The 27293-nt window shown below is 36.6% G+C and overlaps 1 protein-coding gene across 1 annotated transcript in view; it reads left to right on the top strand.

The window, feature by feature from the left end:
- The window catches only part of AMMECR1 (AMMECR nuclear protein 1), a 121857-nt gene that overhangs the window by 53498 nt on the left and 41066 nt on the right, over nucleotides 1-27293 (top strand). The window contains 1 exon segment of the mRNA XM_082377519.1: nucleotides 11071-11181. Within this exon segment, the coding sequence (XP_082233645.1) occupies nucleotides 11071-11181 (111 nt within the window).

The raw sequence follows: 27293 nt of genomic DNA, 5'->3' as shown, positions 1-27293 counted from the left end.
ACTCATTTAATCCAAAAGAAGACAGAAAAAGAGGAGCAGAGAACAGATGGGAAACAGAAAACAAATATCAAATATAAAGAACACAGCAATATGAAAGTTACAGTAAATATAAGTAGTCTAAATAGTCCAATTAAAAGAAAAGACTGCATGAAAATGCAAGACCCAACTATGTACTACTGTCTGTAAGAAACCTACTTTAAGAATAAAGACACAGATAGGTTAAAAATAAAAAGATGGAAAAAGATACATCATGCAAGCACTAATCATGACAAAGCTGGAGTGACTATGTTATTGTGAGAGAAGTTAGACTTTGGGGCAGGGGGCACATTTCATGATGATGAAGTGGTCAATTCATCAAAAAAGCAGCAATCCTAAAAGTGTATGCTCCTAACAGAGCCTCAAAACACATAAGGAAAAAAAAAAAACAGATATAACTGAATGGATAAATAGACAAAACCACAATTAGAATTGGCTATTTCAACACTGTTAACTCAGTAACTGATAGAATAAGTAGAAAAGTCAGTGAGAAGATAGAAAATCTGACCAACACTACCAACCAACTGTAACTAACTGATATTTATAAAACACTGGACCTAACACTACCAGAATATATCTTCTTTTCAAATTCACATACTACATTGGCTAAGACCACATTCTGGGCCATAACACAAACCTCAATACATTCAAAACAATTGAAATAATACAGAGTATGTTCTCTGATCAAAATGGAATTAAATTAGAAATCAGTAACAAAAAGCTATCTGGAAAATTCTTAAATATTAGGAAATTACACAGTATACCTCTAAATAAACCATGGTCAAAGAAGAAATTATAAGGGAAATTAGGAAATATTTGAACTGAATGATAATGAAAACACAGCGTATTAAAGCTTGTAGGATGCGTGACTTCCCTGGTGGTGCAATGGTTAAGAATCCGCCTGCCAATGCAGGGGACACGGGTTCAATCCCTGGTCCGGTAAGATCCCACGTGCTGCAGAGCAACTAAGCCTGTGTGCCACAACTCCTGAAGCCCACGCACCTAGAGCCCGTGCTCCGCAACAAGAGAAGCCACCGCAATGAGAAGCCCGCTCACCACAACGAAGAGTAGCTCTGGCTTGCTGCAACTAGAGAAAGCCCACACGCAGCAATGAAGACCCAACGCAGCCAAAAATAAATAAATAATTAATTAAAAAAAAACTTGTAGGATGCAACTAACAGTGCTTAGAGGGAAATTTATAGCTTTAAAATAAGGAAGATCTAAAAATCAGTAGTCTAAGATTCCAACCTAAGGAGCAAGAAAATGAAGAGCAAATTAAACCCCAAATAAGAGGAATAAAATATTAGAAGAGTAGAAACCAATAAAATAGAAAACTAACAATAGAGAAAAATCAATGAAACCAATAGCCAGCTCTTTGAAAAGATTAATACAATTGATAAACCTATAGCTAGATTGATAAAGACAAAAAAGAGAAAAGATACAAATTAATACAACTTACCAGTATCAGGAAGGAAAGAATGGCTATCACTACGGATCCTACAGACATGAAAAGGATAATAGGGGAATATTATGAATAACTTTATGCCAATAAATTCTACAAGTCAGATGAAATGGAAGAATTCCTTGAAAAACACAGATTACCAAAATTGACTCAAAAAGAACTAAAAAAGTCTGAATAGCTTTATATCTATTAAAGAAATTAAATTTGTAATTAAAAACCATCCCATAATTAAAATCTAGGCTCCAATGACTTCAATGATGAATTTTATCAAATATTTAAGAAACAAACCAACCTTGTAGAAAAGAGAGGATAGAATTCTTCCCAACTCATTCTATGAGGCTGACATCGCCATGATACCAAAAACTGACAAAGATATTAGAAGAAAAAACCATAGACCAATGTTCCTTACGTACATATACACAAAAATCCATCACCAAATAAAAAAATGAACGTCAATATTTGCCTTACAGTGTATACAAAAAGTAATTCACAATGGATCATAAACCTAAATGTAGAAGCTAAAATTATAAAACTCCTGGAAGAGAATAGGAGAAAATCTTCATGACCTTTGGATAAAGATTTCTTTTATTGGACACAAAAACATGAACCAGGGCTTCCCTGGTGGCGCAGTGGTTGAGAATCTGCCTGCCAATGCAGGGGACACGGGATCGAGCCCTGGTCTGGGAAGATCCCACATGCCACGGAGCAACTGGGCCCGTGAGCCACAATTACTGAGCCTGCGCGTCTGGAGCCTGTGCTCCACAACAAGAGAGGCCGCGATAGTGAGAGGCCCGCGCACCGCGATGAAGAGTGGCCCCCGCTTGCCACAACTAGAGAAAGCCCTCGCACAGAAACGAAGACCCAACACAGCCATAAATAAATAAATTAATTAATTAATTAAAAAAATGAACCAGAAGAGAAAAATTGATAAACTTCATCAAAATTAAGAACATATGCTCTTCAAAAGATACCATTAAGAAAATGAAAAGGCAAAACACAGGCTAGAAAACTATATTTGCAATACATATATGTGATAGATTGGTTTCCAGAATATATTTTTAAAAACCTACAGCTCAATAAAAAGAAGAAAAACAATCCAATTAAAAAAATGAGTAAATGAGTTGAACAATCACTTCCCAAGAGAAGATATGTGAATGAATATTAAGCACTTGAAGAGTTGCTCAGTATCATTAGTTATCAGAGAGCTACAAATTAAAACCACAGTGAGATATCCCTACACGTTAACTTGAATTAAAAAAAAAAAGACAATACCGAGTATTGGTGAGGCTGTGGAGCCACTGGCACACTCATACAATACTCGTATAAGGTAATTGGTACAGCCACTGGAAATTAGTACAGCCAATTAGAAAATCGTTTGGCAGTTTCTTATAAAGTTAAGCATATGCTTACTCATGGCTCAGCAGTCCTCTTTGTAGGTAATTACCGAAGAGGAATGAAAAGTTATGTTCACACAAAAACTTGAATGCAAATATTATCACAGCAGCTTTATTTATAATAGCCCCAAACTGGAAGCAACCCAAATATCCATCAGCGAGTGAGTAGATAGACAAATTGTGATATATCCACTCAGTGGAATATTACTCAAAAATAAAAAGGACCAAACAACATGAATGAACATCAAAAGCATTGTTCTAAGCAAAAGAAGCTACACACGAAAAGACTGCATATTGGATGATTCCATTTACACGAAGTTCTAGAAAAGGCAAAGCTATAGTGACCAAAAGCAGGTCAGTGTTTGCCATAGTGCAGGAGTGTGGGGAGGGGGATTGATTGCAAAGAGACACAAGGGAACTCTCTGGGGTGATGGAAATGTTCTATACCTTGATTGTGGTTTAGGTTACCTGTATATACACGTTTATCAAAATTCATTGAATTTTACACTTAAAAGGCTGCTTTTATTGTATGTAAAATATACTTTAATAAAGTTGATTTTTTAAAAGAAGCACTTTGGAGGTGAGGATGTCAATTCCATGTTTAAAAAAATCATAATCTCTTGGATATTTCATGATAGAGGTTCTTGAGAGGTTGAAGTGTTTTCTGAAAGGTAAAAGAGAAGGAGGAAGAAAGAAAGCAAAGGCAACATAAGTTGCCCTGATACAACTGGTCTCAGTTGAGTACTTTGTCCCTAGATCCTGTGTTTCTTCTTCCCCCTAAAATGAGAAAGGCTTGCCAAATTCCTGCTGCAAAGCTGAGTCTATCCAGCTCCTTTCTCTCAAAGGAGCAAGTAATCCAATACAAGGACCTTAAAATCAACAGTTACCTTTCTAAACTCAGAAAACATGTGAAAAACAAATACATCACAGTTTTATTGCTGGTCTTACTTATGAAGCTGGCACATTACATGAGATCTCCTTGGAATGGGAAACAAGATAAAAATCTAGAATGAAGAAGCTGAATAACTTTCCAGCTGTTTTTATATTATTTTTTTTAAAATGTAACTTTTATTTCTATTTTTTAATTAATTTATTGATTTTTGGCTGCGTTGGGTCTTCGTTACTGCACGTGGGCTTTCTCTAGTTGCGGCGAGCGGGGGCTACTCTTCGTTGTGGTGCATGGGCTTCTCATCGCGGTGGCTTCCCATTGCGGAGCACGGGCTCTAGGCACGCGGGCTTCAGGAGTTGTGGCACGCAGGCTTAGTTGCTCTGCAGCACATGGGATCTTCCCGGACCAGGGATCGAACCCGTGTCCCCTGCATTGGCAGGCGGATTCTTAACCACTGAGCCACCAGGGAAGTCCTGTTTTTATATTAGTGTTTAAATCAATCAGCATATTTATTTCCTACAACGGGATGGTAGAAGATGGATCATTAGCTGGGGAGGTAAGATATAGGGACAAACCTAAACCAAACCAAAACAACAACAAAATCCTTAGTTGTTTTCATTGTTTTGTTTTAAGTGTTATGAATTCCCTGACCATCCGGCATATAAATGATTAAATGGAAGTACCAAAACACAGTTCCACAGAAGTTTTTAATGGCATAAAAAAAGTAAAAGTTGACTGTATCAATCACCATTCATTCTAAAACCCCTGGATCTAGTTCCCCTAGTTCTCTTACTTTTGCTTATATTGAGTTCAGAAATCTTAGGACTTCAGCACAAGGTCATCTTTTTTGGCCTGGTCTGTTTTATATTAAAATAATTAATTCTTTTCATAGTTAAGGCTGAGTCTCAAACTTTAAAGCTCTTTGAACAAATGGTTTCAGAATAGGAATTCCAAATAGAAATTATTTCATTTTGGAAATCTATAGCAATTTGTCATTTAAAATTTATTTTATGAGTTAGATTTTCAGATAATAAAGATTTATGATTTGTTCCTATTATCAGAAGAAAGCACATAGCTATTTCATCCTTCAAATGCTACCAGATATTAAATTTAATACACACTGCAGTGTAAACTAATAAGAGAAAATATGTGCAAATGTAGTATTTTTTTTCCCAATGCACTGCCGTTCTCATCTAATTTGGGACTTTAAAAATGAAAATAATAATGAGACTATCTCAATTTATCAAGCCTGAGACTGATTTTTTTTTTTAGTTTACTGAAAATTGTTGATTTGGTCTTGCTAAAAGGAAGAAATGGTTCTTTCAGTTCAAAAATTGGCAGAATCAAGGTAATCCTTTAAAGTATGCTTGTGATTTGGCTGTTTGTGTGTCGGTGGTGATTACCCTTGATTTACAAGACACACACACACTCAACCTTCCCAATCATCTGTAAGACTTTTAGACTGCCTCTCTCCCTCTGGCATTTGCTAGTTAAATTAGCATTATATATATAATATATATGAATATAACGCTGCTATGATAGAATTTCTGGGAACACCAGGCAGAGAAAAGTAGTGAAAGATTAGTAATTCCTGATTCCCACTTTCAGGTGTTTGTGGTCTTCTGTACTAACCCATGCTGTCTGTTTAAGGAGTGTCTCCTTATTTTCCTGAGCCCCATGGGATACAGGCTAGTTACAAAGGTTGGAGGGAGGAGTGTGGTATATAAGGCTGTAATGGTGATATAGTGTATTTTCCTTACCTGCAGTAAAGGATTGGTGTAGATGAGAAAGTGTTAAATGTTTTGGAACCTTACCTTCTCTTCCCACCCCGCAACCATATACCTCCTTCTATTCCTCTCCTTTCAGGGCTTCCTATCAATTTGAATTTCAAATTATCTGAAAGACTTAAGCATCATTCATTCATTAATGATTCATTCATTCATTCAAAAGCCTCATTAAATAATACGAATTACTTAAACAATCAGATCGGTACCTAGCTAAATAGTTGTTAACCAATAGTAAATGGGAATTTTGATTTGGTGGAAATTTGTAGATATTAGAACACCTGAGTTTGATGAAGGCTGGCTAAGCAATAGGAAAAAATGAAGGTTGCACGGGAGTGAGAAAGGGTGTTTGGAGTCCATCAAAGATAAAATGTCAGATTTTGGTATGGGCTTCTAATGGGAATGGTATAGAAGCTTGCAAACTGGGTCTAGTGTTTCTAGGCCGATCCAGTGTTTCCAGTTTGTCCTGTTATCTTCTCAACTAATTTCTCTTTCCCCTCCTGAGAAGAGGAGGAGGAGGAAAAGGAGATTTGTGCTTAGGCTCACCTAGGTGGTACTGTGTAGTATTCATGGGGTATTCCTATTCACTGTTATTTTAGAAGACATCTAGGTTTGCTACTCACAATTTTAATTAAAAAATTAAATCAGTAGTGAGAAATTTTGGAGAACTAGCCAGGTTCTAACACTAACCAGTTGACCCTACACTATGCCTAGATAGCTTTTTGTTTTCTCCTGTAAAATGAAGAGGAAATAGAGTCTCTTCTTTTAATCTCTTAAAAGCTCTTTCAGCTAATAACCTTAGATACCTTATTACATAAACTTTGAACTATGTGCTAAAGTTTTTGTTAGCAATTTGCTATGGACTGAATTGTGTCTCCACAAAATTCATATGTTGAAACCCTAACCCCTAATGTGACTGTATTTGGAGATAGGGCCTATAATGAGATAATTAAGGTTAAATGAGGTCATAAGGATGGGGCCGTGACACAATAGGATTAGTGTCCTTTTAAGAGATACTAGAGAGCTCACGTGGATGCTCGCTCTCCTTCTGAAGCTCAGAGGAAAGGCCATGCGAAGACTAAGCAGCCATCTACAAGCCAGGAAGAGAGCTCTCAGAAACAGAACCCTACTGGAACCTTTATCTCCGACTTCCTATCCTCCAGAACTGTGAGAAAATTAATTTCTGTTGTTTAAACCACCTTGTCTGTGGTATTTTGTTATGGCAGCTCGAGCAGACTAATATAGGATTTAACCATAATTGAGTATATTTTCACAAATTGAATCAGTTGTTTATATAGTCTGGAAATGAGATATATAGCTTGTTTGTGTTGAAATAGGACATGAAAGGTTTTAACCTGGTCGTGGAGGGAAGTCTCTGCCATTTCTGTGTTTCTCTGAGCTTCTAGATACTGTGGAATTATGGTATTGAGTTGGATGTTATGAGTAATACAGTTGGATTTTTTGAACTAAGTTGGTGAGGAACCTGAGTTCAGTTGAAAAGCGACCATTATTTGATGGCAGAAGAAAAGAACGAAGCTAGAGGACTTCTCTCTTTTCCTGTATCTACCTACAATATAAATAACCTTGTTGAATACCCCTGTTACAGTAATTAGTATATTGGTGGGGATTGACATTGTGTTGTTAATGTTACCGCCTACAAATCTCATTCTAAAGAAGAGCAAATTGCCGGAGTAGGGGCTTGCTAATGTCTAAGGGTATTTTTAACCTGTATTTGCCTTGGTATGTCAGGGGAGATAGGATTTATGGTTAAAAAATTAAGTAAATACACCTTTTTCAGAGTTGTACCCCTCTCCCACAAACATATTTCTAATCTTTCCTGGTCTGCATCAATAGAATAGTCTCAGAAGAGGGGCATAGGAAGTGGCATGCAGCTTAGACTGGGGAGTATCCTGCTCAGATTTACATTGCTTTTCTGGACTTTTGCTGATTCCGCGTAGCTACATTTCCCCTGAGAGCTACTATTGACCTGATAGTACTGGCTGCCAGTTGGCAGGGAAGATTTACCTAGATTAGGTGGTTATTTCCTGTTCCTGTCTACAGACTTGGAAAAATGGAGAGAGTTTACTTTCCTCCAAACACTTCTCAGAACATAGTGGCACAAACTGTTCAGAAGTGGGAAAATTCCTTAAAAAGCTATGTCTGGTTACCTTCAGATAAACACTTCCATTAATATTTCATTTCATTTTGAGCCCCTTCTGGTTTGTAGTATTTCTTCAATATATATAGGTGGCCTCAAACCATACGGTAAAAGTATTTTCCAAAAACATTCACTTTTTGTCTTACTATGAACTGTTTTCCTTATTTCCTTGTCATTGAGTAAGCAGCTCCTCTCAACAGGCTCAAATCCCTTTTTCTACTTTGATCTGTCTCTGATTATGCTGATGTCTTATGTCCTTTTGGGAACTCATACATGTTTTAATAACACATTTAAGAATGAAATTGCCTATTTCTTCCCTCTGTGTGTTGGGAAAAGAAAAACTTTTGTTGCTATGTTTAGATGATATGTATTGAATGTTCCCATAATCATTGCCCTGTGTAAAGTAGTTATCACACACAAGATACAATCTCTCATGCTCCGTGGTGTTTATTCTGTTTCAGTCTACTTTAAAATGCTTAACTTCCCAAGTTCTTTTCCCCATTAAATATTGCCTTTAGATATTTTGTTTTTTTTTTTAAATTTCCATATACATGTTCTTTATAAAAGACATTGGATGGGCATTTGCAAATGAAAAATTAGAGTCCCAGATTTTGAAGGAATAGTTTTATTCTGTCTACTAAAAGTCTGATTTCTTCCATCTTCAGGCATCTGTCCTAAACACAGTGGGGTTGTCAAGTAGCAATCCCTCCCATCTTTGACACAGATACTTCCCTGCAATACCAACCCCCAAAGAGGATGTTTCCTGGGGCAGGTAAGGAACAGGGAGAGTACAGATGATTCTGTATCTGCTCTACCTCTTATGAGGGCTCTTGAGAACATATACTCAACAGTGCCTAAAATTCATAGAATGTTAAATCTGGAAGAGACAATAACAAGTTATCAAGACTGGCAGACTACTTCCTGGTCCCTGAAAGTGTTGTGTACTTTTACATCTTATTATGGAGTGCCTGGCAAAATGCAGCTTATCCTCTAGCACCCTACCCTCTGAGTGAATCATTCCTTCATCAGTCATAGCATAGCCTAATAAGAAACTGTGTATAATTTCTCCCACTATGTGTTTGAATGCCCTCCAACACATTTCATAGTGTAGTGTTTAATGGTGTTCTTTTTTTATTTACTCTACAAATTTTGAATGTTTGCTTGAATAGACAGGATTATAGTAAGAATGGCGTACATATCTATTTTAGTGGGATAAACAAGAGGATTGAAGGTAAAGTACTTGTAAATGACTTTCATGTTTTTGATAGGAAATGAATTCACTCATACTTTTAGGTTTCCACTCAAGTCACTGAGGAAGAGAATATACAACTTAGTTCTGTGTTATTGAGAAACCATCAATGGTATTTTAAAGACATGTTATATATATGTTACAGTATGATTCACTTTGTTCTGAATCTGCCAAGGGACCTGTCTTACACACAGCTCTTTTGTATAGGCATTGCTATGGGAGAGGATTGACCTCTTACTGTCCATTTACTGGTTGCTGACGTTGACTCTACCAAATTAGAAGGTGAAAAATGAAGAGGTGAAATTCATCTTTAAAGATAACGTGTGTGAATTTTAGGATACTAGTATTTGTATGAGTAATAGAAGAATTGGTGAGAAAGTGATCCCATCTAATACTTATCTTCCTGATCAACTACTAGTCAAGAGCAATTAGAGAAAAATTTCATCTGGAGCATTAGAATCCTGTCTCAAGTTATAAGATAGTATATATGATGTAGAAAGCAAAACAAAAACAAAAACAAAAAAACCCTGGAATTTACCTTTTGCTTTTTATTTTAGGGCCTTTAGTGTAGGTCATCCAGCATGTGAATACTAACATTGACAAAACTTGGCCTTGTACTTAGTCATCTTTTTCAATGCCTCTGGGCATTTGGCTCTTGGAAGGAGGTAATTCTTAGTACTGCTCCCTGGTTTGCATTATTTATTTGGGAACCTGTCTGCCATTGTGGTTACTTGTCAGAACACAGCATAATTTAAATGTCCGAGGTGGGTGATCGAAGTACTTGAACTTTTTCCCCAACTGCTGATGACTGATTAGAGAGTACTTTAAATAAAGAATGTGTTCTCCAACTTAACAGCATATTATAAGAGATATATGACATACGGTATATCCCCCCAAATTTTAATTTTTAGAAAGCAGAAATGTATTATATTTTACCAATAATACTGTGAATACTCATATTAACAGGAACCATCCCCAACTGTAGGGTATTAATCTTTTTACAAAATGTCCTAAAATGTATAAATTAATTTCATAAAATCTGACAAAGTTGCTTCTGTTTAGAAACGAATTGCTTTTAAACTTAACCATTAATTGAGACTATCAGTGCTTTGCTGCAGAATCCAAACATCTATTGTATTAAACTTCATTTAAAACTATATTACCCTCTTAAAACAACAACAGTCAAAACAACTAAATTATTTTCTTGTTGCCATTTTATTATAATTGATATTTTGATGTTTGATGATTGTATTTATTGGCAATAATTTTATCTGAAAATTAAAATAAACTTTCTGGTTTCAGAGTATTACTTTGTTAATATTTGCTGTTGTCCTTCACCTCTCCAAACCCTACTCGTTCTTCTAGGCCAAGCTGAAGATGATCAAACTCACTGAAATTTTCTCCTATCCCAGTAGCTTAATTTATGGCATTTTGGACATGGCTTATAGCACTTACTTCCTTTTGCCTTGTGTTAGTTAGCTGTGAACATGCCCTCCTCCTGTACGTTAGTTAGCTGTGAACATGCCCTCCTCCTGTACTGGCTCCCAGAGAGCAAAGACTATGTTTTAGGCAACTGTGTATCTCCAGTAGCACCTTTCACAGTGCTTTGCACACCACCCCCCATACATTCAGTAAGTATTTATCAAATCTGTTTATTTTTTCCCCTGATTTTCTAGACTAGACTTAGGAATCAATCAGTGACTTGAGGTTTAAATGAGGAATGAGGTATAGTAATGGCTCTGTAGTCAGGATTGGCCAGGTTTGAGTTCCTACTTCATGATGTATTAACTGTGGGACTGCCTCATCTGTAAGATAGGAATGTTAGTAATAGTATCAGCCTCCTAGAGTTGTTGATGAGGATTAACATAGATAATCTGTTAAAACCATTTATTGGGCTTTCTAACATATAGAATACATTCAATACAGCATAGCTATAATTGTTGCTAAACGCAGTCCTACTGGGCTAGATGCTAAGCCCCCGAGGGCCTGTCTTCTGGTCTTTATAGCTCAGGCACCTAACCTTGATATAGTAAATATTCAACAAATACTTCTTTTAATTGAATTGATTGATTTACCCTATTTTTATCTTCCATTACAGCCCACTGTTTGTAACATGGAAGATTGGTCGAGACAAAAGATTGCGTGGATGCATAGGTACTTTTTCTGCCATGAATTTGCATTCAGGACTCAGGGAGTACACACTTACCAGGTGAAGACCAATTTTTGTTACCTCTGCTTCTACATTAAAAAAAAAAGAAAAACCTTACGAAACTTGAACCTGATACTTTAACTCCTTTTCCTTTCCTGAACTGTCAGCATTCTTGACTCCTTTCATGTCAGACTTTTTTCTTCTCTTCGACCATTTGCCTTGTCTCTGATAAAATGTTATTGATATATATTATCATAACAGAAAATACTGTGATTACATGTATTCTGCCATAGATGTCTTAAAGAGTTTTTTTTTTCTTTCAGTGGCCATCTTATTTTGTATAACTTGAAAATCAATGACCAAATATCTATGGGTTACTTAAATGTGTTATTTCCATAATAATAGTCATTGTGTCGTCTTTGTTAGGCTTTAAAAAATTGTTGATGTCTATTCCATCTCACACATTTTGTTACACTTTTATGTACTTTTGGAATTGAAGGGAGAACCTAAGAAGAAAGTGATGCAACAGCCTGGCAGCATAATCATTCACATTCACACTTTACCCAGAATTAATTGCAGCTTACTTATTTTGTTTCATCCAACACAAGGACAAAGTAATGAATGCCTCATTACAGTTGTTAAGACTTTGTTCTTAATTTCTGAACTCACAAAAAGCTATCTAGCATGCCATCAGATTTTTTTGGTTCAAGTTTAGATTTCTAACAAATTGTGTTCCAAAATTATTTCAAAAGAAGAAAATTCCTTAAATAATAAGCTATTAGCAAAGGAATTTCCTGTTTTTGTTCATATTTCAGGGTGATTATCTGATACAGTTTCTATAGTTGTAATATGCACAGTGTCTGTCCAACAAGAAATTGGTCCCTGCTGACTATTGGTACTTGTGGCAAGTTGCTCAATCTCCAATAGATAAAGTAGTAATTATAGTACTTTGTTCTCTATACTTAATAGGAGTATTAGGGAGATGTCAGGGGAATGAAGTAATAATCAGTCACTACTTTGCTTCAGGATTAATGTTGTGGAAGATTCATTATTTTACTATAGAATTGCATAAATGCTTCTCATAGCACCAGTTAATAAAATGCTGGCAACTGAGTTTAGTATTCTTATATTTGAAGATGTAGCTCACAGCTACAGGATTTTCTTAGCTTACACTGAAGCCCAGAAAGAAAAGGAAAGGCTTGGAGGGTCATGTTCATTCTTAGATTTTCACAGGTATTAGAAATGGGGTGTTTGGACTTGATTAAATAATAATTAGGCAGAAAGGGGGTTGAAACACACATTCTGGAAATAACTACAACTTACTAAAGATAGTACAGTTATAAGTCTAGGCATGTTAGATTTTTTTTCGCTGACACGAAATACCATGGACTCATTTTGGGACTTTAGCAAATTCTGCCAGGACAGGTGCATATGAAATTACATTTTAAATAGCTAATCAAAGGCAATTTATTATATATTTCCTAAAATAAGTTGTTATGAGGAATACCAGTTCCTTGGTATTGCTTGAAAAAAGAATTCTATGGCCAAATAAATTTTGGGAACACGAGTGAAACAAATTTAAACAGCTCTGCTCACTGCAGGGTTTCTCAGAACCTTTTATGTTAATGGTGTGGTGAATCTCTGAGGGATACAGAATGCAGCATTTCCCAGACTTTTTTGACTACAGAACCCTTTTATCCTCCCACCCTCGTGTCTTATGCCATTAGTGCTCCAAGGAACACATTTTCAGAAACAGAAGTATGTTATAAAATTTCCATTTTTCTTTATAGTTGGGGAGCCTGAATTGATAGTATAGAAAACCTTTGTACTTTCAAGTGAAATTGTGGCAGAAATCCCAGTATCAAATATTATATACTTTAGAAATCCTTAGTAGTAGTAGCTATAGTAGCAATTTGTTTTTACTTAAAGAAAATATGAAATTCTTTTGCCTACATTGATAAAAAGGGATGAAAATATCCAATTTTTCTGGACTTGTGAATCTGTCTCCTAGGGCAGTTACCAGAAGAATTATAGTATATTTTTTCTGACAATAATATGATTCGGAATGAATCATTCAAATAGTTGGACTTAGAAATTTGCCTACATTTGTATTTGTATTTGTACATATACAGGTGTAGTCTATGGCTCTTCCTGTTTACTTTTCAGCTTTTTTCCCCATCTTTCTATACAATTTCCTGAAATTGTATACAGCACATTAGAGAGAGATGTGTGTTTGTGTGTGTATATACACATATATGTACCTGGTCTTCTCATTTTTGTTTGGTTTCATTTCTTTTGCTTAATATGATAATAAGAATGAAGTTATTTGGAAGAGACGAACAAAGAAAACAAGTCTTAAAATATACAGTTGCTCTTTTTTCTGGATTCATTTTAGAGTCAAAACTGTGGCATCATTTTAAAAAGTTGCAATATAATGTTTTTCAGTCCCATAGGGTACTTATCATTTCTACATGCTGTTGTTATTAGTGGTATTAATTTATATGCATGGTCCTCACAACAACTCTTAGGTATTAATATCCACATTTTAAAAATGAGGAAACTGAGATTTAGAGAATTTAAATAATACACCCACTCACACATCTAGTAAGTGGTAGAAACAGGATTCAAACCCAGGCCATCTGACTGCAAAGTCCAAGCTCTTAACTACTACATTTAAGATAAGATAAAATAAAATTTTCTGAGAATATATGTTTTGTAGCTTCATGGTGAAAATAATGAACTTGAAAGCAGGTTCCTATAAATTGTTTAATCATGGGTCAATAATTCTTCAAAAATTCTAGTTAGCAGTTAAGACTGAAATTTTAGAACATTATTTTAAATTCCAGAAAATCCATAGATGGAATCATAAAAAGTATATAACTCAGGGTTGCATAGACTAGTCAAAAGAAAATTGACTTGGATTAATACTGTAGAAAAGGATAATGCTTATTACAAAAATGTACTACTGTATGGTATGAAATTGCGTTCTTTGGCTACATGTAAATAATGGATTAGACTTCAAGAGGAATACAATTCTTCTGAACATAATAGTTGGTGATTCTTGGAGTCTGGTCTTAAAACCTATAAATCATGAAACTTATAAATGGAATCAAATGAACTTAGGGTATTTGGGATAAAAGGGAAGGAGAGAGCAAAACAAAAAATAAACAGTGAAATTAAAGACTCATCAGGTATAGGTGTCTTTTTAAAAAACATTAGGATATCTGGTTACTCACTGTCTTCATCTGTGACTAGATAGATTATTATTCAGTTTTCATAATGTTACTCAGCTATACTCTTTATTTTTTATTGTAAAGTATGCATAACATAACATTTACCACTTTAACCAATTTTAAGTGTATAATTCTGTGGCGTTCAGTACATTCACATTGATGTGCAACCATCCACCATAAATCTCCAGAACTTTTTCATCTTCTCCAACCGAAACTCTGTACCCACTAAACACTGACTCCCCATTTCCCCTTCCCCCAGCCCCTGACAGCCATCATTCTACTTTGTCTCTATGAATTTGACTCTCCTAGGTACTTCACATAAGTGGAATCATACAGTACTTGTCCTTTTGTGACTGGCTCATTTCATTTGGCATAGTGTCTTCAAGGTGCATCCATGTTGTAGCATGTGTTAGAATTTCCTTCCTTTTTAAGGCTGAATAATATTCCATTGTATGTATCTACCACATTTTGTTTGTCCATTCATCCATGCATGGAAACTTGGGTGGCTTCTACTTTTTGACTATTGCACATAATGCTACTATGAACATGGGCACGCAAAAATCCGTATGAGTACCCTTTCTTCTTTTAAAAAGCTAACCATTTTATAGAGAATAATGATCTAGTTTGTTTGTGGTCCCTTAATCTCTAAAACCTAAATGTAAAAAATGACCAGGTACTTTTTAAATGAAATGCCTATCCTGGATTAAGTTTTTATGTATAAATATACTGTTTTAAAATTAAAATACTTGTCATAGTCAAGTTTTATGTTCTCCTAATTGAAATTTTGATTTATTGTAGACTGGAATAAGACCTTATAAGTAGGCTGAGGATTTCTCCCAATTGTAAAAATACATAGTTTCTGTGTAGGCAGCAGGAAAACTTTGTGAGAATTACAACGTTGAACTATTAAATAGACTATTATTTCCTTGACCTGAGTAAAAGCAGGAAAGATTATAGCAAATAAGAAGCAGGATGGAGAGCTCAGAATTATTGATAGAAGTTTATCCATGGTGAAATTAAAGTTCACAGATTAGTGTATTTATTAGTGGTCAAAACTTCAAGGTAGAAATATTCTTTGTCCCACTTGAAAAAGAATAATTTCTAGTACTTATCAAGCTAGTTGCATTAGTGGCTTTTACCTGTTAGAAAGCAAAGACAAATTTGTTTCCTCTTTTTTAGTACTTAGATTATATAGTTTTATAAAGAGGAGAATTACAATTAATATAGATGAACACAAACATCTCAGTCAAAGAAAATTCCTTAAAATCTTGGTTAATAATTATCCAGTGAAGTGTAGGTCTATTTCTTTATGTAAATTCAAGTTGATAGTAATTTTTCTAGAATATGTAAGTGATTAATAGATGTGTTCTTATTTCATCAAACAGGAATACAGCCTATCATCACGCTTAAAAGACTGTCTTTCCTTTCTTCTCCTTTACTTGGTTGTTCTTAGACATCTTGGCAGTGAAATAATTATGCAGGTGCAGGCAGTGTCTGGAGCTTGATTCAGAACTATGCCACTTTGTTGCACTGCTTAATTCTGAGAAAATAGCAAGGGAGGTTTGTTCTTTCTAGGGAATAGGGTGACCACATAAAAGGTGATGTGTTTTTTTGTGTGTGTGAGAGTGAGGTAAGGGTGTGTGTGTTGGGGGGGTGGGATGAGAGAGAGAAGATGATTGTTTGTTTACATGTTACACATGTTCACTTACTATTAGGCTTTTTGGGATACTGCAAATAGCTAACAGACCTACTTTATTACTTTCAAGGGTCCTGGCTAGATTGGGTACTTTTGGGTAACTAGATTCATTGTAAACCAAGTTTGCTTTTATATTTTGGTGTTGTAATCTGGCATTTTTCTAAAGTAGTATGAGTTTAAAACCACTGAAAGCAGCATAATTATATTTTCCCCCTCAGGGCGGACTATTTTGTGATCATTGTTTTTCTTGATTATTTTCGGTAACTAGACTTGGCTCCCTGTGAATAATTAGTTTAAGCAAGCTCCCCCCACTCCTCATGGTAATATCAGCCAGATTGATTTTTCTTATGAAAAGAAAAGCTGTACATGAGTCACTTCTGACTGTACACTATTGTCAGCGAAGCTCATTCTGGAGATGTTAAGGCCAGACTATTTTTGGCAAGTGTCTGTGGCAAGGCTCCTGGCTAAAATATGCTTTTTGGAGAGAGAAATTAGACCTATCAAAAACACTATGCAAAATTAATTATCTTAATTTACAATCTACATTTTGTTGCCTTTTACAAAAGGTGGCATGGCTTGAGTCCTAAAAGGTATACCTAATTTGTTAGTTTCAGTGTATAAATTACCAAATGAGAAATTAAGTGTTTGTCAGATTTCATAAGCATTTAAGTTGAGGTGTAGTTTGGAACCTAGATTGTTACATGCCTTTTACTCGAAATTATCCATAGAATAGCACAGCTAAATATAATCTGTGGAGTCCTGGAATCTTGATCTTAGCCGCTAGCTTAATGCACTCCTTCATTATCCCGTGGTTGTGCTAATGTGCAGAGATGTGGCCAAAAACTGGCCAGGAGAAACCAAAGAGCAAGAACCATTCCCGGTATGGGTGATGACTCCTGAGTTACAGAGAATTATCTGAATTCATATAGCACCTACTGCCACAGAAATTAAGTGTAGTGAGTATATCAGATTCTAATTCCTTATCACATCTTTCAGATCTTCAGAGTCTCTACTTGGAATCCCTGTGCTGCTTTGATTAAGAGCCACAGGCACAATGCCTTTGGGTAGAAAATCAGAAAAAGCCATCTGAAAAAGGTGAAGGTGTGAGAGAAGCTGATAATGGGTATTTGCCCCGTCAGAGCTCTTGGTTTCTGTGTTTCACAAGGAGAGGGTAAACTACAGGAAATTGACCCTATTCTTACATCTAACTCTAAACCTTACCCCTTTGCTCTTTCTCCCTTTAATTATGTTTAAACAGTTCATCCTGTAAATCTAGTCTAAATTTTGCCTTAGGAGTTTATAATGTAGTAGGAGAGATAATCTATATAAATAATTACAGTCCTAGGTAGAAAGTGACTTTTGCCAAAAAGTCAGAGGCGGTGATAATGGATGAACAGATATTCTATATCTGTAATAAAAGCAGAAATGTATTTAAAGCAATTTATGAAATTATTTTATTTGGTCCATCCCTACTTCACTTTGAGTAAAAGCAGAACACTTTATACCACTTTTTGGTTTGTTTTTATCCTACATGGACAAAAAAAAAGTCCAGATTACAGGGATGTGTGTAAATTATTATTATCAAAGTGACCACATACAAGGTATTGGGTGTTTTGAGAGATTTTACTAACACATATTTTGAAGGGAGGCGGAATGAACTTGCTATGGAAAAAAATAAAACCTCAGAAACAGAGTACCCACACACATACTCTTCACCAAAGAATATCTAGAACCAGTTGGATTATAGCCTGATGCTTGGCAAATTAAGAAAATTAAAAGTTAACAGTTTAGATTCTACTTTCCTCTTGTCCCATTAAAATAAATTCATATTTTGTGTCAGTCCAGTAAACTGATATCTCCCTCCTTTCCTGAGAATCATTGCTTGAGATATTCTTCATTTTTTCGGATGAAGGATGAAGTGGTAAAGATAAGTTAGAACACAAATATTGTATGAAATTATTATCATATTAGATGTGGTCTAAAATCATACCATAGGCATTTAACAATATATTTACTTTTGTCTGAACATTTAAAAAATAAATATTGGGTCTACTTATAAATGTCTGAAGTATTTGAGTCATTAGGGCCTGAACGAACAAGAGAACAGATTTGTATGTTAGTGTTCTGGAAGAATAAGATGCTCACACCAATGTATGCTCAAGGCGACTGTTCATTCTAGAATAGCATGCAAGTAATATACTCTTACCGCTCTAGGGGACAATGTTGCTAGTAATTTGAGTACTCTAAAATAATTGAATGTTGAGGTTTTTGTGCAGCAATTTAATATTAAATTTTCAGCTATTATTTTATGAGCATGAGCAAATGCTTTTTAAAAGATTTCCTTAAAAGGCAAAAGAAACAGCCCTCCTCTGTGATCTTTGCCCTTCCCCCAAACTTTCAACTACCTCATATGTGGATATCCAAAGTAGTAGACTTTGGAAAACATTTCCTTTTCATTATTGATAACAATTTGGTGTTCTTTAAAGCCTAAACACTTATTGTTAGCCCTTTATCTTGCATTATAAATATATTTGTCTTAGAAACAATTTCCAGATTTTTTTTACAGTCTCTCTCTTTTTAAATAAAGAGCAAACATTCAATATGTCTTGTTCTAAAGAGCTACATTTTCTGAGCTGCTTCTTCTTAACAAAATAAATTAAAACACCCATACTATATAACAAATAAAGTAGACATGGACAAATGGTAACTTAAAAAAAGTTCTACTGGAATAAGAATTTCATAGGTGCTAAGGATTTTTAAAGGTGAAAATTGGTATTTAACACCTTCTATTGAGAATGTAGCTCTAATTATTGTTAATATCAAATGTACATTTTTAGTATGTTTAAAATTTAAAAGTGAAGAGAATACATTAGATTCATAAAGTATAGATTTACAGTTGGTCTCATGTTCAGAAAACTTTTCTATTAGTTTTACAGTTTTACTTCAGCTCACGAAGCTATCTTGTAAATAAATATATCGGAAGTATAGGCTTCATCATTCAAATTAGATTAGCAGGTTATGTCCCATATTTAAGCCTCATTTTTAACATTTATACATTGAAGTGCCAACTCTTGTGTCCTTTCTAGTAGTGAAAGAGAAGATCAGAAAAAGCCATAAAATAAATCCTTCAGAAGCTTTTTTTTTTTAAACAAGTTTATTTTCTTTTTTTTTAAATTTTATTTATTTATTTATTTATTTATTTTTGGCTGTGTTGGGTCTTCGTTTCTGTGCGAGGGCTTTCTCTAGTTGCGGCGAGTGGGGGCCACTCTTCATCGCGGTGCGCGGGCCTCTCACTGTCGCAGCCTCTCTTGTTGCAGAGCACAGGCTCCAGATGCGCAGGCTCAGTAGTTGTGGCTCACGGGCCCAGTTGCTCCGCGGCATGTGGGATCCTCCCAGACCAGGGCTCCAACCCGTGTCCCCTGCATTGGCAGGCAGATTCTCAACCACTGCGCCACCAGGGAAGCCCCCTTCAGAAGCTTTAATTAAAGGGATTGCCCAGAACTCAACTTCCCGTTCCTATACCCGGCTACTTTCAGGACTGCCTTGTATGTTCCACAAAGCTGATTTAAAAGGTTACCACTTCACTAAAGATGGGAGGAAAGAGGATCTCTCTTAAATTCTTCAGGCTGCTTTAAACCTAAGCCAGATTCTTCTAAGATGGCCTTCTGTTGCTCTTTGGCTAAGGGGGATTGATTTGCTTACCTAGGTAGGGAGAAGGCTGCTAAGCCTTTGAAATGAGTGGAGCTGCATTGCAATATTATGAAGAGCAGTAAATAACCATACGCTGTGGTTAGACTTCCACTGCTAATGAGGTCACAGGTTCAATCCCCATTTGGACCACTTCACTTTGTTTTGCTCTGACTCACAGCCTGCACCCTAGACCCTGGGCAGTGGATTACAAGGGGCCTCAGGTAAGAGCATGTGGATGATCCAGTACCACACCCCAAACCTCAGCATTGTCTCAGCATATGAGACATGCTACATTTGGAGTACCCCAAACTGAGCTGTCTCAGAAGTAGTTAATAGTAAGTCTAATAATAATTGCTTTGAATCTCAACGAAAAAAAAGAGAATGTTAAAAATGTTAGTTTCTTTCCACAAGCTCTCTGAAGAGAACCAGTGTGACATTGGAAAAAGAGCTCTTTGGAGTAGCGGTGGGACTGAGAACACAGGTTGGGTTTCAACAGGCCTGAAAATGCTGTGGACAAAAGGGGAGATCTCTGGTTGGATCCCTGGCCTCAGAGCAGCCTGGAGAAATTGTGTATTAGTTCCTTTTTCCTGAATTTCCACCTCTAATAAAGAGTAGTGGCTAGGGATGGGAGTCATCCCAGATAACAGTGGATTTCAGCTAAAGCAACTCCTAAGCACTTCAGTGGTGAAAGGATGACTGTTAAATTCATAAGGTTATAAAGACATGTTATAAAATGTAATTGCTCTTTTTAAAAGACATTTTTTGAAAAGGCTGCCTTTTAAGGTTGTCATCTCTGGTGTATTGAGATGTTCCTGTGCCTCATATATCAGCTCACTAAGGTGTGTGTCTACTGTCTAAGCATCTGTGCCCTCCCATGCTGTTGCATCATCCTCTTCATAGCTTTTGTTACTGCTCAGAGCAGCTCACTTACCCCATCAGCCAAAATGGGCACAGACATACCCACTGGCGTGACTAAACTCTCCTCAGTTATTGTTAATCCTTATACTCGAGACAAGAAGCCTCCCCCTCTGTCTACCCATCTTGTCTAGAGTAAAATTAGAGTCATTCCAGAGCCTGTATTTCACTCAGAATAAAGTTAATGTTCTAAAGTGCCACCATCTTTGTCTGCCCCTGCCTCTCCCCCCATCTCCTATCCCATCCTTCTTAAAAAGCACAGCATCAGAGGCCCGAACCTCACACTCCAGCCATGCACAGTTATTCGCCACTTCCCAAATGTAGTCTTTTGTGTCTCTCTGGCTTTGAACATTTTTTTTTCTCTGCCAACCACACCTCTCTCCATTTCCAGCCAGTCAACTCCTACTCATCCTTCAAGACTCAGCTTGCTCATTACTTCCTCTGTGAGATTTCCTAGACACTCCCCAGCAAAGCTGGTCCGTCTCTATGTTCTCGTAGCACTTTGTTCGGGCCTCTATTATAACACTTAATATATTGGATTGTAATGATTAGCTTTACATGTTTGTCTCTCCCTTTTGAAATTGCTCTCAGCAGTAGTTTAGCAAGCCACATCAAAGCAAGTCAACAGAAACCAGGCTCATGACTTTGTAGCAACTTTCCTCGATCCTGAGAACCATTTTTACTCTTTTCCCTTTCTGTCTGCTTCTGTTAGCTTAGGTTTGTCACCTTCTCTTGCTGCCAGTGTGCTTGAACTGGTAGGAGTTGCCGATGCTGATTGGTAGTGAGAGGGGTAGTTTAAGGCCACTTGGAGTTAGACTGAGCCAGGGGACAGTGTACCCAGTACACTTTAGAAAGCAGGTTAACGTAAGGTCAATCTCTTGTTATAAGTGCTATAAGTGATTGAATTGATGTTCACCATGGAACCATATAGCTGGAAGACATCCTTAGAAGTCATCTTAGTCCAACCCCTATCAGGTACTTTAATCTCTCTTAAAGTCTCCCAAGAAATGAGCATCTAGCTTCTATCTGAATCTCTCCACTGACTTGGAACTCACTACCAGTTAAGTAGTCATTTCATTCTCAAACACCTCTAAACCCACCGCCACAGCTCCAGTTACCACATAGCTGTAGTTGAAGTGCCAGAAGTCAAAGATTGCCTGTATTTAGCACTTTATCCTTTATAGAAAGCCACATTAACCAGCAGTGGTTAAACTTGCCCTCTGAGTAATGGCTGAGTCTTTAGAAGTTTAGGAGTGGTAAGATACACAGCTTTACAACTGACTCCCATCCACCCACTCATAACAATTTTAACTGGCCCCTTATTGAAACCTTTGAAGCTGCTGCCACCGCATCTTCTCTCACTGCCTACATTAGACTTCTGGAATTGTCTGGGCCAGAGAGTCCACAGATTCTGAGATAGAACTGGCACTAGAACTTTTAGTACCCCCAACAACTCATCACACAAAATTGTGTTGGATTAGAACACAGGTCCTCTGACATCACCAGGGAGACTGTCACTACAATTTCCACAATAGAAGGGATCCATAAAAGTATGTAAATTTATTTATTTTAGTTTTATGTTAAGAAGCATACAGTTTCAAGGCACCCTGTAATAAAATAATCATTTTGTAATGTAACATCTCACCGTCAAGTTATCTGCCTTGGGTCAAGTTTTTGGCATATTTCCGTAAAGTGAAGAATGCCCTTGGAGCTATTCAACCAAAACTACAGGTGTAATAGGATATGTGTATTGAGAAGCCCAAAGCAAAACATACACACACACACACACACACACACACACACACACACACACACACACACACACACACACAAACTCATATATATATGAAGTTTACTCGTGTCTTAGATTTCCATTTTTTTTCCAAACATGCCTCCAACATACTACTAGTTATATTTCCTAAGCACAATAATAACTTCTATTTTTGTGGGTGTGCTGGACCTGTCCTAAGTATTTTATGTAAGTTACCTCATTTAATCTTTTCAACAACTGCGTGAAGTTGAAGGTATTTCACTTATATTACAGTTAGGGAAAACCAGGGCTTAGAGAGGTTGAGTGACTTGCTGAATGACAGCTAATATTTACATGACAGTACCTGAATTTGAACCTGATTCTGTCAAAGTCTGTGTTCCCAACCACATTGCTATACTGTTCCCCTCCAGTAACATCGCTCCCGCTTCTCCCATGAAAGCTTCTTACAGCTATTTGTTCTGCTAACTCAACTGGTATCCCCTGGTCTCAGCTCACAGGAAAAACAAACAAACATTGAATAACTTTTCATTCGGGGACTCAGTTTCTTAACTCAGGAATCCAGAAATCTCCCGTACACCCTCAGCCTGTTCATTCCAGTCTTACTCAACTTCTCCTGAGTTCTCTTTCCTTTTAGAATCCTGCGGTGCAATGTCTCCCTCATGTGCCTTTTTTCTTCACAGCTATCCTGTCAGTCCAGTTTGGTGTTCTGAACTCCCATAGTCTCATCAGAATTGATCAGTCTCTCAGGGATACACACTTCCCAAGCTTTGATTTCTCTCTGTGCAATTTTTGCATTTAATATCAGCAAGTTTCCATGGAATACTAGTTCAGCCTTTAGGTTTCTAGTCAGGCATAACCCACTGAAATCTACTGTGACTTTTCAGGGGCTCTGCTCTTCTCAACAGTCAGTCAAAAGGGAGACGTCATTTCGGGGATCGGAAATCAGTCTGTTCCTTGGAAATTATAATTAAGGAAACATATTCCAAATATCTAGGTGATTCAGGCCAAATTTATTGCCTTAGTTTTCATTTTTACAACTTGAAGTTCCTTAGGGCAACTTATAAAACAAGAAACAGCTATATAAATGGAGGACAAATATATCCATGACGGACATTTTTCTTATAGTAACAAAAAAGGAATTTCAGGAAAGAATTGTATGTATTTGGTCATGGACTATGTCGGTTTTACCAAACTTAGATTTCTTACAATCATAGGGTTTAAAAAAATAAAACGATCCAGTTTTTGTCTCTCTCTTACTGCAGCTGGGATTCAGGGATCTGAGTATTTGGAAGACAGGGAAGATTTTTTTAATGTATTTTTAAAAATCGTATGCAAGTCTTTTATGGGTGCGTTATCTTTTTTAAATTTTGAGGTGAATGGTAATAAAAACTTTAGAACCATAGGCTTTGTGAATATCTTCTGTTTTTGCCCCTGATCCATTTAAAAATTTTTCTTTGTCTAAAGCAAGTAATACATCGTTGGAAGTCTATTTTCAGGAGAGTTATTTTAAAATCTGACAGGAAAATACCTTTCAAAATTTATATTCATATACTGCCTGTTAATTATTGTAAACTTAATAGCAGTGTTGGTTGGTACATTGTCCACGTCACATGTTTCTTAATAGGCTTTCAAGAATTTTGCCAGTATAAGAAGTCATTTCACATATTCAAGGTCCCACATACCAGAGACTCAATCATGGCAACATGGCAAATTAATGATGCAGTGGAGGAGAAACCAGCAAATGGCTTGGGGATGCTAGCCCAGAAATTAGTAACATATTTAGTCTTTGGGATGCCAGTGAGGCTAAACAAGGCACTTAAGTGTCATTTGTAGGCTTACGTCATAGGCCAAAGAGGTGGGAGGAAAGGGTGATGGGGGCCTGGTAGAGCAGAAATTCTGTGGAATTGTTTAATGTCAGAGTTGATTGCTGCTGTTCTGTCTCTTGCCTTAGGTGTATCCCATTTTAAGTTCAAGACTAAGAAAACCTTCCAGAAAGAAAATTGAAAAATTTCAAAGCAAATAAATTAGTAAACGCCCATGGCTGTCGAGTTTCACGTTGCAGATTCCATCTTCTGTTTCCCAAAGGATTCACCCAGGGTTTTCCCCAAACCCCCAGAGTTACTGCTGCTTTTTTTGGTGTGCTCATTACACACTGCTTGGTGCCTCTGTTACAGCACTTGCTTTATCTTGCCTTGCAGTGTCCTTAGTTTCTTACATGATTGTCTTCCCTACCTAGATGGATAGTCCCTTGAGGACCTGGGCTAAATTTTTCACATCTTTGCACCCCTTAAGTAGCTGTGGGGGATTAGGCATAGATCAAAATAAATGTTTGAATAAGAGAGTTCCCTTAGTATACTGAAATAATTGTTTACTTAGGTGCGTAAGGTAATTAAAGAAAATGTTAGGACCCTATGCAAGGGAAGCAGGAGATGAAGATTAAACCATCTCTGAACACGTAAACCATAGGACAATAAAATTATTTTACAAAAGTAATTTACTTTCATTTTTAGGAACCTAGATATAACCTAAGGTGAGACATATCTGTATTTTGTTTTCTATTTATAATTTTAAGTCAAGGAGTTTTTTTAACACCTTATTTGCTTTACAGTTGCATCAGTTGTCATTTAATGAAGGACGGGAACACAGTTCTTATGAGAGGCTTTTCAAGGTTGACAGAATATTTCAGTATCCTAGTTGCAGCTGCTAAGGTTTGCTATTATAAAGTGAAACAACTGAAATAAAAGTTTAACATGTGCTTCCATGGCAAAGCCTATATATACTAATTCTACAAATGTGATGAATGAGAAACAGAAATAGCCTGAAGAAAGGAAATGAGAGTGATATTTAACATCCTATATATTACCTGTAGTGCACAATTGCAACTTATAAGCATTTGGTGCCCCAAGGCTGATTATTAGAATTGTTTCACGAGGGACATTTTATTCACAGTGGCACTACTGTCCAGGTATTTTTTTAAAGTCCTCGGAGATGGCCATTTCTGGGAAGTTTTACATGTACTTCCTAGTCTTAAAAAGGCTTGGGTTAGTGGGTGATGGTTTGTCAGAAATGATCTTTCTGTGATGGCCAGACACCTTGGGGGGATCAAAGTTTGAGGTGAGCAATCCCAGGTAATGTCTTCACGTTGTGCCATTTATTAGTGTCTAGTTAACTATGCTTGAATCTGTTAATGGATGAAACCACACAGAAAGGCTGTGTTGACATAGAAATAAAACTCGAATTCAACAAACAAAACAGTACTTCACCCCCTCTTTCCCAATGAAGAAGATTTGGGCTAGGGATTGCGACAACATTTTGATCATTGTATTTATTAGCAAGTTCAAAAAAGTCCCCTTGAGAGATGCCTCAAGGCCTCTCGTTTGTGATTATCTGTGGGAATATTCGCTCAGGGAGTGGATCCTACCCTACTGTGAGCCCGACTTTCCTTGTCATTCCCCCTGCAATAAATACTATGCAATACTTGTCTGTGTAACAAATAAACAGTTTGGGGATTAAATAGAATGCAGTGGAAAAAAAGAAGTCCTTTCGATATGCATTTGATAGGAATGTGTTAATTTCAACAAAACATCTGGTATAAAAAAAAGTTGTGAATGCAGGATGTCTGAGGGAGTTGTGGAAGAAGGGATTTACTGTGCTTAACAATTGCCAGTAGTCAGGCCACTTCCAAGTTGTGATTTTGTCAGACTTGGAAATTAAGTGGGATCAAATCTACTCAGCCCTTCAGTGGGAGAAGATCCAAATCCAGCTGCAGCAAGGAGCAGTTTACTGATTAAGAACTCAGGCTGTACCCAGTGTCTCTTCGCTAGTTTTCATGCTATTAAGGGCAATGCTTAATATTGCCCTTTTTATATTCTGGGTAAAAAAAAAAAAAAAAAAGACTGCCTTTGTGGTTTACTGGTTGAACTTGTACAGCTGAATCTACAGTAAAAGGTCTTTCTTCATTGGCGTTATTTTACTACAGATTTCAGTGTTCTTACTGTTCTACTTATTTTCTTAATAAGGTAATTCAAACTTAGAATAGTTACTGTAGTTTCAAAGCTTGATTGAAAGATGCATTCAGTATTTTCTCTAAATAAGCAGCAATTATAACAGCACAGCTGTAGTTAAAGATAGAATTTATTATAAATCCTGACAGTCTTGCTTCTCAATTACACCAGGCTGAAATAAGGTTTATTCAGTTCAATTCCACATTTATTGAGCACTTAACTCAGCATGATACTGTACCAGGTACTGTGGAGCTACAAAGATGAACAATGCATGATATCTACCCTCCATGAGCTTGTAGTCTTGTAAGAGAGATGGATGGACACACAAAAGAACGATGAGGAAGAAAGTATAAGTGCTATTTAGATGTATAAACAACACTACTGGAAGTTAGAGGAATTAGCTGTGGTTGGACAGACTGTAGAAGGTTTTACAGAAGAACTGACATTTAAGCTGAACCTCTGTGGACATTTAAGACTCCATTTCAACATTTAAAAGTGAGGATGTGGAGAGGGTATGCATTATGTGTCCAAAAAACTTCCTGAGCCAAATGCAAGGAGGCAGAACAGTGTATGTTGTTTGGGGGAGAGCAGTAAGTAACCCTGTGTGGCTTGAGCTCCAGTGAGAACAGTGGGAGAGAAAATGATAGACTGGGGCTGGATTTTTTTTTTTTTTCTAATGGCATTAAATTGCCGTTGAAAGATTTTCAGCAGAGTAAGAAGATCATTAGGGATGACTCCGGCTGCTTGTACATCGGATGGAGTGAAAAGGATAGAGATGAGAGACAGAACAGTGCAGAGGCTAATTTTAAATATTCCAAATGAGAGATGCTACAGGCCTGAATTAGATTAGTAGCAGGAAGGAT

The sequence above is a fragment of the Balaenoptera borealis genome (genome assembly GCF_965194805.1).
Source record: "Balaenoptera borealis genome assembly, chromosome: X".
Lineage (NCBI taxonomy): Eukaryota > Metazoa > Chordata > Mammalia > Artiodactyla > Balaenopteridae > Balaenoptera > Balaenoptera borealis.
The sequence above is the reverse complement of the archived record's forward strand: the minus strand, read 5'-3'. Positions and strand labels throughout refer to the sequence as shown.